This window comes from Miniopterus natalensis, chromosome 7 (genome assembly GCF_054644295.1).
Source record: "Miniopterus natalensis isolate mMinNat1 chromosome 7, mMinNat1.hap1, whole genome shotgun sequence".
Classification (NCBI taxonomy): domain Eukaryota; kingdom Metazoa; phylum Chordata; class Mammalia; order Chiroptera; family Miniopteridae; genus Miniopterus; species Miniopterus natalensis.
In genome coordinates, this window is record NC_142087.1 from 44,827,386 (window position 1) to 44,840,982 (window position 13,597).

Genomic DNA, 13,597 nt, shown 5'->3' on the forward strand with positions numbered 1-13,597 from the left:
GACTATAGAGAGTGGAATCCAGTCTTGTATTGGAGAGTCCTGACTTCAGGGCTGACTTACCTGCTTCCTTTAGCAAGTAATTTGATCATCATGTTTTCTGTTCTTCGTCCTTAAAATTGGGAAAACTCAAACAAGCTGGGCTGAATTCCAGCTGCACCGCTTCGTTATATGGCCCTGGGGAAGTCATGTACCCTCTTTCAGACTCACTGGCTTTTCTTTAGAATGTAGATAATAATGCTTATATCCTAGGGCTCCGTCAAGAGAAGAGAAGCTGCCATGTACTCAATAAATGTTCATTTTTCTCTTCTTCTTTTCACCTTTGTCACATCTCTCCTTTTATTCATAAGGGCAGTGCCAGAATTCATGGCATGCATTTCCTCACCAGCTGTCTGCACCATGCCGCGCCCATGCCCACGCCCCGTGTCCGCTGAATCAGTCTCACAGGTCTCCACGCAGGCTCCCTTTGGCTTTTCCTGGGTTCCTCCCTGCGTGTATACTTCTGCTGCTCCACCCTCCCCATTATTCACAGGCCTCGTCAATATCTTACCTTCATGACCCTGTTATATCGCTTCTCTTTTCACAAAATCTCTTTAAAACCAAAGTCTTCTGGGATGCCTCTCTTGGTCAAGGCCTCAAGGCAAAGTTTGATAATGTACCACTTTTTTCACCTGCATCCTTCCACATTTTATTAAATGGGATGGAAAAACTCCAAGAAGAAAATACAATCATCCAAACTCCTAGAACACTTTTTCTTTAAGTTGCAGCCTATAGGCCTCTGATAGGGAAGAAGCAAGCAACTATCTACCTGCTTGCTGGCGGCTGAGACAGGCTGGCTTTTCAGGGGAGAGTTTGGGGAGAGTCTCCAGTGAGAGCTTCTAGATGGGAAATAATCACAGAAATTTAAAACAAGACCTGATGACCTTCATAACAGCAATCACATTGTTTAGCTCAAAAATCCCTCAAGAATAGGCTGCCCTGTCTAGCTACATGCACATTAAATGTAAATTATTTACCAACACTTATTTCAGTTCTCTCATGTTACTCACCTTGATTCAGTGCTTGGAGAATCCTAGCCCAGACAACAGGAATGCAGGATTCTACACAGTAACACGCTGAGTGCCTGACCCCTGACATGCGCCCAGTACAGATGCAATAGGTCAGCTCATTGGATTCCTCAGATGGGAACCCTCTATAAGTCATGTATTCATGGAATTATTTTAATTGGCTGGCCCTTGCAGCAGGGTGTAGGCCTTAGTCAGCATTTTTGCCTTCCAAGTTGTACATGTCCTTCTAAACAAAGCCACTGTCACATATAAATAGCTAAGGAGGATCTTTGATGTTAATCAGTAACCTTAGAGTAGGGCCTGATGGGGGCAGGGAGGGACGAGATCATTGCCTTTGGCAGCACCTTCAGGCAGAACTCTGCGTTGGCAGCTTGCTTGCTTCAAAGGGATAAAGCAGAGAGATTCTTGCAAAGCCTTGGACACCATGTGGTCACTTGGTGTGGGAGGGGGAACCTACATCTAAAGGGCTCTTGGGCTGTCAGGGTGGAAGTGTTGGGAATGGAAGATGTCAGGGGAAGTGGGCTCCACCTGTCTTTCTGAAGGAAATAGGAAAATGCATTTGTATTTCAGGTTGTGGCCTCTGTGGACAGTGAGGCAGGTGGGATCTTGACATCAGTCACACCTAAGCAGTCTCTGTGTGATGGACAGTGGCACTCAGTGGCAGGTATGACATCCAGTCTTCCTTTTCATCTGATTTAAATGTCCCAAATGCAGCCTGAGTTTATTAATCCATTAGTGTCAACAAAGTTAAAATTCCAAACCAAAATTAACTTGACTATAATAAAGAATTAAAAAGCATGTATTTGAGCAAAAGGAGCTGCAGCTCAGGCGACACAGATTCAGGTAGCAACCTAAATTGTGTTCCATTGAAACAAAGGGGAGGCCATCTCCTATAGATAAAGATCCTGCCCAAGTTCCCAATTTTATGCAAATATGTTTCTTAATTGTGCAGCTCTTATTGGTCAGTATAGATGCAAATGAGGATACAATTTGTATGGTTCTGATTGGACAGAGCAGATCTTAATCCATTGGTGAACAGATGAAACCAGGGTGTCCCTGCGGTGGTTGGCTCAGATGGCTAAACAAGCAGGGCCGAGTGCGGGAAGCCGAGAGTTCAGGCTGAGGTTCTTCTCAGTATACTGAGTATCCAAGGAGCCCCTGTCAGCCAATGGCCTAGGCTCTTACTATTCATAAAATGTAGGCCCTTGGTTGACCATGAGGAGCCCGTAAATTCCTTCTCAGGCTTCACATCAAATGACTCTCAGGGTCCACAACATGGTGAGAGCGGGTCCATTCTCACCCCAAACCATACTCACGTAATTCATGACTGCTGCCTCCAGTTCTCCATAACACACTGCCATTTTTGTTTTTCGAGCCCACAAAACTGATAAGCTGTGTTTATTTTCAAGGTAGTATAACATTGTGATTTAGATTTTGGCCATGAAGTCAAAAAGAACAGAGGTGAAAATCTCAGTCCCAGCCCTCTCCTGTGTGGCCGTGAGCGAGCTACTTAATTGCCCTTCACCTTCAATTTCCTCATATGCACAATGGAGCTGAGTATATACCTCCCAGGGTTGTGAAAATTAAATGGGGTAATGCATGAGAAGTGCTTAGCAGTGTCCCATATGTAGTAAGTGTTCAATAAGTATTTGCTCTAATGTTAAAGTTCATTGTTGTTGTTTTAAAAATAGCTGTTTACTATGAATGCAAATGATTTAAACCACCAGGCAGAGAACAGGCACAGCCTTTCAAGTCGAATCTGCTATTTTATGAATAACTTGTGGACATAAGTTTGTAGATATATTAACCTGTTCTGGCTAAAATATCTTTGCCTAATTTGAAAGCTAACTACATTGCAATTAGTTAAGATTATTTACATGGGAGGAATTTTATTTTAAGGGCCAAAAGTGACTGTCTTTGGAGTCAGTTTTCAGAAGTCAGTGTCTTCTTGGAAAGAAGCTGAGACCACATGACATAAGCATGGCCTCTGGAGATAGGAGACCAGGGCTCGAGTCCCATTCAACTTATAACCAAGCTCCTCGGTAACTGAGAGTCAGTCTCTTATGTGGGAAATGGAGTGACAGTATCTTTCTCACAAATTTTAAGGATTAAATTCTGTAAAATATGTGGAAGCACCTGAACACCACCTGGTGTGGAGAAACAGTTGAATTTATGTCTAGGTTGACTGAATTCCTGAGGATAGTGCTGAGGACAGGTCCAACAGGAATGAGTTAAAAGAAGCCAGTGGTTACACACTTGTGTAGATATTAAACAGTGGGCAGGGTTCATCTCAGGTAATACCTGACCAGCTTACTTTTCCTCCAGTCACCATAAAACAACACATCCTGCACCTGGAACTGGATGCAGACAACAGCTACACAGCCGGACGGCTCCCCTTCCCGCCTGCCAGCACTCAGGAGCCACTACACATTGGAGGTGTCCCAGGTAACTCTTGTCATGACTTCTACACCATGGTTTCCCATGTCAGCTGTTAACATGTCCATTGTAACCCAACAAATGAGATACCTCAGCCCATGGGTTATCAGTAGAGCAGCTATTAACTGTACAGTGGAAATGATGAGGCCCTTTGCTCTAGCACATGGGGAAACCCAGTTGTCAGCAATGGACAGATTTAATGGCTGCTCAGGCCACATTACTGCTGCTTCCTCTTGTCCCAAGCCTATAACTTACAAGCCTCTCTTAAGAGGCTGTGTTAACCTAGATGCCTGATATCAGCAAAGGATCAGGAAAGGGACTGAGAAACTGGTCTCCTTTTCAGGCATTTACTGGTGAGTTATTAAGCTTTGTGGGGCCAGAATTGGACAATCAAGCAGGTTGAAGTGGAGTCAAGTGCAAGACTAGAATTTTGCTTGGAAAGAGTCTTGTCATTCTTCATTGTTTTGTGTCCCTCCAAATAGTTTGGTCATTATACAGGTCTTCCATGACCCATAAATAGCACTCGCATTTAGAGTTATTATCTGTTGATTTGGGCTGTGGAATTGAAGAATTTGAAGAGTAGCCTTGTGCTGATTTACCACAGCAGGTGGGGTGTTGGGTGCCTGCTTAAAGGGAGGAAATGACTGGGTTGGTTGAAACCCTGGGTCCCTTCAGTGCTAATCTATTTTTTAAATTGGGTGCATCCATTTGACAGTATGAATTATCCATTGAATGCCTCTCCTTTTCCTCTTTCAACAGATTTGAAGACCCTGAAGCTCCCTGTCTGGAAATCATTTTTTGGCTGCCTGAAGAATATTCAAGTCAACCACATTCCCATCCCTGTCACTGAAGCTGTGGAAGTCCAGGGGACTGTCAGTCTGAATGGCTGTCCCGACCACTAACTCAAACCGATCACACAGTGAGGAGATTCACCTTTAAAAGCACTGATAAGCAACGCACCTCCCTCTCCCTGCTCAAGGTCATTCTTGACTTAAGACACCATGCAAACGGATTCAGTAGCAAATCCAATTTTGAAAGTCGACCACACATAACCATCATTTTGGCATTCAGTGCTACATATTATTTTATATAAAAATCCCAGTTCTTGAAGATGGTGAGCAAATTGTTATATGCTTTTGGTAATATCATTTCCCACTAAAAATGAAATGTCTTTTAAAGAACATTATTTGCTACTTGTTAAAAAATAAATATCTTTTAAAGCACTTTAAAAATACAAAAATTTTACATCTGTTAAGGGGTTATCATTTATGAGGTTAAATTAATGCAGTGTACTCTTTAAATTATGATGTTTTATTAACATAAAGCCAGTGACTTGATGGTCATTGTTAATCATATTAATTCTTCACCTGTGCTTACTACAACACAGTTTTCTGCAAATAATTATGATCCCATACTGGTAGGTACTATGTGCGCTCAGTGTTGGGTCTACAGTCAGGTATAAGAAGCAATTCCTGCCCCGAAGGATATGCAGTCCAATTTGGGAGACACATAATATTCATAAAATCCTAAATAACAAACCAATTTAATAGACCTATAATCCACTTGGCTTCCCACATACAGTCTGCTACCAGTCAACTCTAGATTATGATGAGCGATTCCTAAAGAGCAAAACCTATCTTGTAGGGAAGCTGAGGTGGATGGACATACTGTAATTGAAGCTTGGCATGGCAGGCTAACAGGAGTCAATGGAAAGGAGGAGTTGCTTCTAGTTTTATCTACAAAATAATGAACCATGTACTAGACCAATATTATTACCCAGCACGACCCTTCCTAACAAAGACTGTGTAGAAGGCTACACAGTGTTTGTTCATCAGGAAGAAGAGAACAAACCATTCTGAAATTTGGATACCATAATTCTATATGATATTCTTATGGCCACATGCCCGCCCCCCTCTGAAGTTGAGCCAAATTCCCTTCAACTCAGTGCTGTTTTTATGCCCCTCACACTGCAGTCCTGTGGGCATGCTTTCGAACAGCCATATCTACACAAGCACAGAGTGTTCTACTGGAGAGGTCGCAGGTCCCCATCACAGGGACTATTCATCAGAGGCTTGCTGGTAGACCTTAGAGATGCTATGCTGGGTCAGAGATTGAATTGTACGACCTTAAATCATGTATTTTCAGAAAACATTGATTTTCAAATGAAAATGTCACCAGGTGATTACCACCCAGACACTGAGTCTGCAGGAAGAGCACCTGTTTCACCTGTCTTTGGCAGGTCTGCACCAAACAGGAGATTCTTCTGGGTTCCTGGTGTTATCGTAACTGAATCTACAAAGTTATTCATTAGTGTTGATTATTTATCAGCACTTTCTAGATTCATTATAAAGGGGCAGTTAATTCTTCACTAATACCGTGGTTGTCCCTCCATTTTATAGTGCCTTGAGAAACAGCTGTTTATCTGCCTTTGCTGAGTATAACCCCAGCCACCAGAGGGCAGAAGAGAGTGGCACAGGTGGAATTACAGTTGGGGACTCAGAAAGCCCTCAGTGTGGCTTTTCTCAGATTGCAAACGTGTTTGCAGCTCCTCAATTGAACTATTATGGAAATTACTTGTAAACTGTCATGTGCCACACAAATACTATCACTGTTCTTTTCTTCCCGGCTCACATCTCACAAGTAGTGCTGACCTTTGTTGGGGTAACAGTCTAAGGAGAGGCTTCAAGATCACTGGTGGCTGACTCTGACCAGTTCACGACAGGGCCACAGTTGGTTTCCTTTTGGTCCGGGGGAGTGGGGCCTGGATTGTCAGAAAACTGTCAGCATATCTCCCTGGGCAACCGTCTTTCCAAGGGCACCAAGTGACTATGAAGCGATTGTGTATCTCCATGGGCTGCTTCTCCAACATCTCTCAGGACACCTCTTGACCTCACTCTTCAATACTCAGGGTTGTCAGTTTTTTGTTTTGTTTTGTTTTTTTAAATATATCTTTATTGATTTCAGAGAGAGGAAGGGAGAGGGAGAGAGAGAGATGGAAACATCAATGATGAGAGAATCATTGATCGAGCCTGCAACCCAGGCATGTGCCCGGACCAAAAATCGAACCCTGATTGCCTGGATCCTAGGTCGATGCTCAACCGCTGAGCCATGCCCGGCTAGGCAGGGTTGTCAGTTTTTGCCACACTCACAGTAACCCCATGGTGGAGGTCAGTGGTCCGGGGCAGAACATGCTGGCATTCCCTTCCTCCCAGGGAGTGGCCTTGCTTCCCCACAGAGAGCTTTGACTCCGCTCCTTGCTGCTCCCGCTCCCCCACAGTGCTGCACTGCCAAACCCCTAACCCCGACTCCTGCTCTCCCAGCCACCTTCCTCCTCTCTTCCAGGTCCCCAGCTCTCTTTTTACTAATTCAGCTTTGGGTAGGTTGTTGCTTGCCCCAGAAAGGCTAGATTTCTTACGAATGATGACATGGAGCCAGCATATGAGTGGAACCATTTTTAAATAACATTATTTCATTGAATACAAATGATATATATGTAAATTATAGAAAATTAGGATATGCAGAGAAGCATAAAAACACCCATAATCTCATCACTCAGAAATCTGTTTGTATTTAGTTGGATGTCTATTATTCTTTGTATTTTCTTACAAAATCACAATTATACTGTATATATTTTATAAGGTTTTTAAAACTATATAGTGACTGTTTCCCAGGTCTTTGACTGTATGTAGAGCACTACATCAGATGAATTTATCATAATGTATTTAACCAACTCCTAGAATGAATATGTCATAGAATGTAAACTTACATATTTTCTTAGGATAAATTCTTAGACGTAAAACTACTAGGCCAAAGGATATGAACATTTTTATGTTTGTAGTTAGCTATTGCCAAATTGTTTCCTAACAGGTTATAATCCACTTACATTCGTATCTTTTGAAACTGGCCATAGCCCCTGATGCCATTAAATACAGACTCAGCAAGGTCTGCCCATGGTTTGGAAGACAGGGAGCACCTGTTGGAGCAGCCGGCTCATAGAGCTCCATGCCCCGGGCTCATCTCAGCCAGAATCACATCACCTGGAGCTGATGGGCTCTGGTGGGTGATTCTGCAAAAACGCCTCGAGATAGCAGGCAGTTTAATTATTTGTACTAAAGAACCAACACTGAGCCACAGACACAGCCAGGTTTGCAGAACATGTCACTCTTTGAGAGCTCCAAACCAATGCCAGGCCTGGGACGTGTTTTCAGAAAGGATCAGGGCACAGCTCTGAGGGTTTGAGGGGGTACTGTGCTCCCCATGGCATCAGGGGCGATGGCCAGTTACAGCCGCCGAACCTCAGCCACAGCTCCGGCCAGCGGCTTTCTCTTCCACCCTGTAAGTTCGCTTTCTTTGTGATTGAAACTTCCAGAAGGATTCGCTCAAGTAAAATTTCCAGGGCTTATTTATGTATTTGGAGGGCTGTAGTTTGTTTGTTTGTTTAAAATTTCCACCCCACCCTTCCTGTTTGGCAACCATCAGCTTGTTCTCCATATCTATGAATATGTTTCTGTTTCATTTCATTTATTCATTTTTTTTTTTTTTAAGATTGCACATATAAGTGAAATTATGCAGTGTTTGTCTTTCTCTGGCTTATTTCACTTAGCATAATATCCTCTAGGTCCATCAATGTTGTCATAAATGCAAGATTTCATTCTTTATTTCTGAAGAATATTCCAGTGTGTGTGTGTGTGTGTGTGTGTGTGTGTGTGTGTGTACCACATCTTCTTCCATTCATCTATTGATGTACACTTAGGTTTTCTCCATATCTTGGCTATTACTAGTAATGCTTCAGTGAACATAGGGATGCGTATATAGTTTTCAATTTAGTGTTTTTGTTTTCTTTGGATGAATTCTCAGAAGTGGAATTGCTGGATCATATGGCAGCTATACTTTTAATTTTTTGAGGAATCTCCATACTGTTTTCCACAGTGGCTGCACCAATCTGCATTCTCATCAACAGTGTACAAGGGTTCCCTTTTCTCCACATGTTCATCAGTACTTGCTGTTTGTTGATTTATTGATGATAGCCATTCTCACTGTGGTTTTAATTTTCATTTCCTTGATGGTTAGTGACATTGAGCATCTTTGTAGATGTCTATAGGCCACCTGTGTGTCTTCTTTGGAGAAGTATCTATTCAGGTCCTCTGCCCATTTTTCACTTGGATTGTCTGGTTTTTGGTGTTGAGTTGTATGAGTTTCTTATAAACTTTGGGTACTGACTCCTTTTTGTGTGTGTCATTAGCAGATACCTTCTCCCACTCAGGAGGGTGTCTTTTTGTTTTATTGATGGTTTGCTTCATCGTGCAAAATTGTTTTCGTTTAATGTAGTCCCATTTGTTTATTTTTTCTTTTTTTTCCCTTGGACAAGGAGATATATTAAAAAAGATATTGCTAAGAGCTATATGAGAGTTTACTGCCTATGTTTTCCTCTAGGAGTTTTATGGTTTCAGGTATAATATGTAAGTCTTTCATTCATTTTGAGTCTATTTTTCTATATAATATAAGAAAGCAATCCAATTTTTTTCCAACATCACTTATTGAAGAGGCTGTCTTTACCCCATTGTATATCTTTACCTTCTTTGTCATATATTACTAGGCCAAATAAGTGAGGATTTATTTCTGGGCTTTCTAGTCTATTCCATTAATCTATATATCTTGTTTTTATGCCAGTACCATACTTTTTTGATTATTGTAGCTTTGTAGTATAGTTTGATGCCAGGTAGCGTGATACTTCCCACTTTGTTCTTTCTTAAGATTTCTTTGGCTATTTGGGGTCTTTTGTGATTTAAATGGGTAAAAGCTCAAGTCCCCATCCCTCTCATCACTCTGCCCCCCCAACAGAGAAATCCAAACAAAACTCTTCTTAACATGAGTGATAGTGGTAATAGTGGTGGTAGCAGGTGGCATATGTGTCATGTTTCCAGTTTCTTAATTTGCCAAACAATATAACTTAATTTCTCAGCATAGAAATTCTAGCATAAGGTCTGGATGCCTGAGTGTGGAAAGCAGAGATAAGATTGAAATATCTCTGCTAATCATGGGGGGGGGGGTATTCCCCCAGAATTGAGGGCAGAGTCCTGAGATGATGAATACTATTTACTGAAAATGCTGTCTTCTTTGCTCATAAAGACTTCTGTGACCCCAGAATGTAAAGTATACCTTTCCATTGCCAGAAGGTTTTATTCCCCATAAATTTTGAATGTGTGGTTTATTTTATTCTACATTGAGTCCTTGATAAAATGAGAATTGGGAGTTTCAGAGGGCAAAGAACTGGAACTGTCTGCAGCACTTTAGTCTTCATGAATGCACATGGGTAGCAGAGCACACACTTACTGATTAAGCCATTCATAGCTCAAAAAGCTTTTGCAAATTAATCAGTAACTAATCATTTCATACTCAGGGAGCATGCATTCCTGGAAAGTTATAATGGAGCTGGGTATCCAGTGATGTAGGCTGGCACGCTGTCCAGTCAAAAAGCAACTCTCAGCAGGTAATTACTATTCCTACAGGAAATACTCGTTCTCAGAAGTAAAGTCTATATTCTGGAAAATAAGTGACTGAGCGTATCTAGCATTCAATTGCAGTGCTGTCAACAGAGAATAAGATTGTTAATGTCATGTTTTGCAGTGTCCTTGGTGAGGGGGAGGCTTCTGTCAGGCCGAAGTGCCTCATGGGACTTCTTCCTGGGTCACTGCGTGAACCACAAAGTTCAGCTGCTGCTGTGACAGCTCCTGACAGACCCAGATCCCAATGAGGTTTGCCTCCTGCTCCACTGTTTCCCATAATCCATCTCTTCTCACTTCCCCCCAAAAAGAGGAAAGCCCCTCAGGAAAGCCACCCCCCCAAGGAAAAACCTTTGCTCTTTGAAATCACTTGAATCCGAGACACTCCTTGCTCCCTTGGGCCTATCATTTCAGTTGAGTTTCAAGCATGCAAGCTTTCTGTCATGTGGTTTAGAATATTTTAGAAGTTTGAGGAACAAAAAATTATGTTCCTTCTGAAGTTTTCTCTCAAAGTTAAATGAGACAATGGATATAAAAATGTTATGAGAATATTATTGTTGATATTACTATTAACACTGTAAAACACAGAGCAAAGAAAGTATAAGAAGTTGGGTATCCTTATGGCTTAATTATTTCTAGGAAAGGAATTCAAATGTCCAAAAGTATGAAAACTAAGGATCTAATGAAGTGTCCTGTTCTCCTTGTGATTGTGTTTACCACTTTTCCTGACTTGCCATTCTAAGGAAACAACAGAGAAAGTACATTTGTCCCTATGTTGTAGACCATTTCTGTGTGCACAAGTAAGATATATTTCAAATGAAGGAAAAAACCATTGTAATAGAAGCTGTGAGTTGCCGGCTCATCTCCCTTCACCTCTCACCACTTCAGGGCTCACCACCCTGACTTCCAGAGGCCAGCACTGGCATTTCTTTGAGGCCTTTGATGGCTGAAGTCAGCTGTGTCCACTTGTGCAGCAGGTCAGCCAGCCATGCCAGTAGGGGATTAACACCCCAGGCATGACCCTTACCAATGACTTCAGAGTTGGTGTCATGTTCCCACACCCTTGGGAAGCACACACTCAGCACTGGTCCCCTGAGTTTCTCCAGCAGGATTACTTTCTGGTTGCCCACCATGGGAGCTGGCTCCAAAATCTCACTTCACTGGCTGCCTTTCTATTGTGTCTCACTCTAACTTTTCCATCCCTATTTCCTTTACCTCACAAATAAGCTACCTGCTTTCAAATCCTTGATCAGGGCCTACTTCAGGTGACCCGAAACATAGACACCCTCTGAAGAATAAAGAGAAATTTTGTCCTAGGTTTTGACAATACTATTTTTGTGATATAGCTAGTTCATGTCACACAAAAAAACAACAAAATTTACCTTAGATGTCCACTGTGCATTCCAGTGTCAAGAAATTTTCTGATCCATGGGGATGCATTTTGACTGGAATTAAATAATCAGGTTGCAGTGTAAATTTTGACTTGTTTACCAGTGAGAATATCTTCTGGATAAAAATGTTCCTTTGTACTCATAATACCTGATATCTGAATAGCACTTTTTAGAAATATATTTAACACATATCCTCATTTAATCAATGAGTGAAAAAAAGAAGAGAAATTATCCAAATTCTAAGGTAACATCATGCAGGCCCCAAGTGTCAAAGTCAGTCCTGGAAATCAAGTCTCCTAATTCCAGTGTTTTCACTGCTTGGTAAAGCTGAGACCCCAGTGAAGACAGCCACAGCCCTTTCTCATTGTACTAGGGGGAAGAGGAGTTGAAGGCCATGGGAACAAGCAGTGGCTCACTTCTAAGAGCTTTATCTTCCATTTGTTTTGAATGAGCTTTCTCCTGTTCCTGCTTTTCCAGCAATGCTCCTCTTTTGCCTTTTTATCTGGGAGGGAGTGGACTGAAACCATCACCATTTTTTATCTAAGGCAATAATAATACGTCTCCTTGAAGTAGGCTCACCATTGGAAAAATTAGATAAAGATAGATTCTTACATCTTCTACCAAAATTAATTCTAGGTGGATTAAAGATTCAAGTGAATTAAAACCATAAAAGTGCTAGAAGAAAATGTTAGAAGTATTCACATACTCTTAGGCTGAGGAGTAGTTTTCTAAACAGGATACTAAAGAAAGAAGCTATAAGGAAAATATTGATAGATGTGATCACATAAGAATACTACATTTCTGGCCCTGGCTGGGCGGGTCAGTTGGGGCATCATCCTGTACAACAGAAGGTTTTGGGTTCAATTCCAGTCAGGGCCCATACATAGGTTGTGGGCCTGATCCCAGGTTGGGGCGCTTATGGGAGGCAGCCGATAATGTTTTCCTCTCTCTCCTTTCCTCTCTCTAAAATCAATTTTAAAAAAATATATCCTTGGGTGAGGATTAAAAATAAATAAAAGAATATTACATTTCTCTATGGTAAGAAATGCACTGAACTTAATTAAAATAGAACACTGGGGAAATATTTAACATGTAACAGAGAAAGCTTTAATATTCTTACAAATTAAAAGTTCTTGAAGATTAATAAACATCCCAATAGTTAAGTAGCCAAAGGAGAGAATAATTTACAAAAGAAATATAAATTGCCCCTAAGCGTGTAACTATCCTCAGTCTAAATAGCAATTAAATGTAAAATATGAAATATATTATTTTTGTCAACAGTATTGACAAAGGTTGTTTAAATAATTAAATACATAAATAAGTAATAGGATTGCATATCGGTATCCCTTTGGAAGAAGAATGTGGCAACTTGGCAGCAAATAACAAAATTTTAAATGTTCATTCTACTCCTAGGGGTCTGTCCTAATTAATTAATAAAGATGTGGAAAACAACTTAACCATAAAGGTGTTTATATAGCTTTGTTTTGCTATGTGTGTTATGTATTATTTATATAACATGAATACATGTAGTGTTTGTATAAGTTGGAAATATAATACACCCTGAGTCAGAAACCTGGCTGCACATCAGGAAAAGAGACAGAAAGCCTGGTGACGTGGGTGCCTTTGAGAAAAGCACTGACTGGGATAAGATTGTTGCTTTAATGGTACCTCATTGTGTCCAGACCTCCCTCAAAGCAAGCTATTGTCTTTACTCCAGTGCCTTTTCTTGTCCCCAAGCCTGGACAAGTGTCTCATAGCTAAGTCTGTCTTAGTCAGCTAAAGTTTTCATAGCAAAACCCCATTGATGGGGTGGCTTAATCAAGAGAACTGTATTTTCTCACAATTCTGGAAGCTACAAGTCCAAGACTGAGGTTCTGGCCAATTTAGTTTGTGGAGAGAGCTCTCTTTCTGGCTTGTAGACAACTGCCTTCTTGCTGTCCTCACATGGTCTTCCTCACATGCTCTTGGTGTGTGCATACAGGGAGAAAGAGACAGAGCTGTTTGGTGTCTCTTATAAGAATATTAAATGATTTTTTAAAATATATCTTTATTGATTTCAGAGAGAGGAAAGGAGAGGGAGAGAGATAGAAACATCAATGATGAGGGAGTCATTGATCAGCTGCCTCCTGCGCCCCCCGACTGGGGATCTAGCCCACAACCCGGGCATGTGCCCTGACCAGGAATTGAACCCCGATCGCCTGGA

At 41.4% G+C, this 13,597-nt stretch overlaps 1 protein-coding gene across 2 annotated transcripts in view; it reads left to right on the forward strand.

The window, feature by feature from the left end:
• LAMA3 (laminin subunit alpha 3) overlaps positions 1 to 4,716 on the forward strand; it is a 186,157-nt gene extending 181,441 nt beyond the window's left edge. For both annotated transcript variants that reach the window (XM_087819001.1, XM_016211528.2), the window contains 3 exons: positions 1,635 to 1,728; positions 3,390 to 3,509; positions 4,260 to 4,716. In XM_087819001.1, coding sequence (XP_087675127.1) covers positions 1,635 to 1,728; positions 3,390 to 3,509; positions 4,260 to 4,402 — 357 coding nt within the window. In that variant the 3' untranslated portion in view covers positions 4,403 to 4,716. The remainder of the gene's footprint in view (positions 1 to 1,634; positions 1,729 to 3,389; positions 3,510 to 4,259) is intronic.
• Positions 4,717 to 13,597: the final 8,881 nt, after the last annotated feature.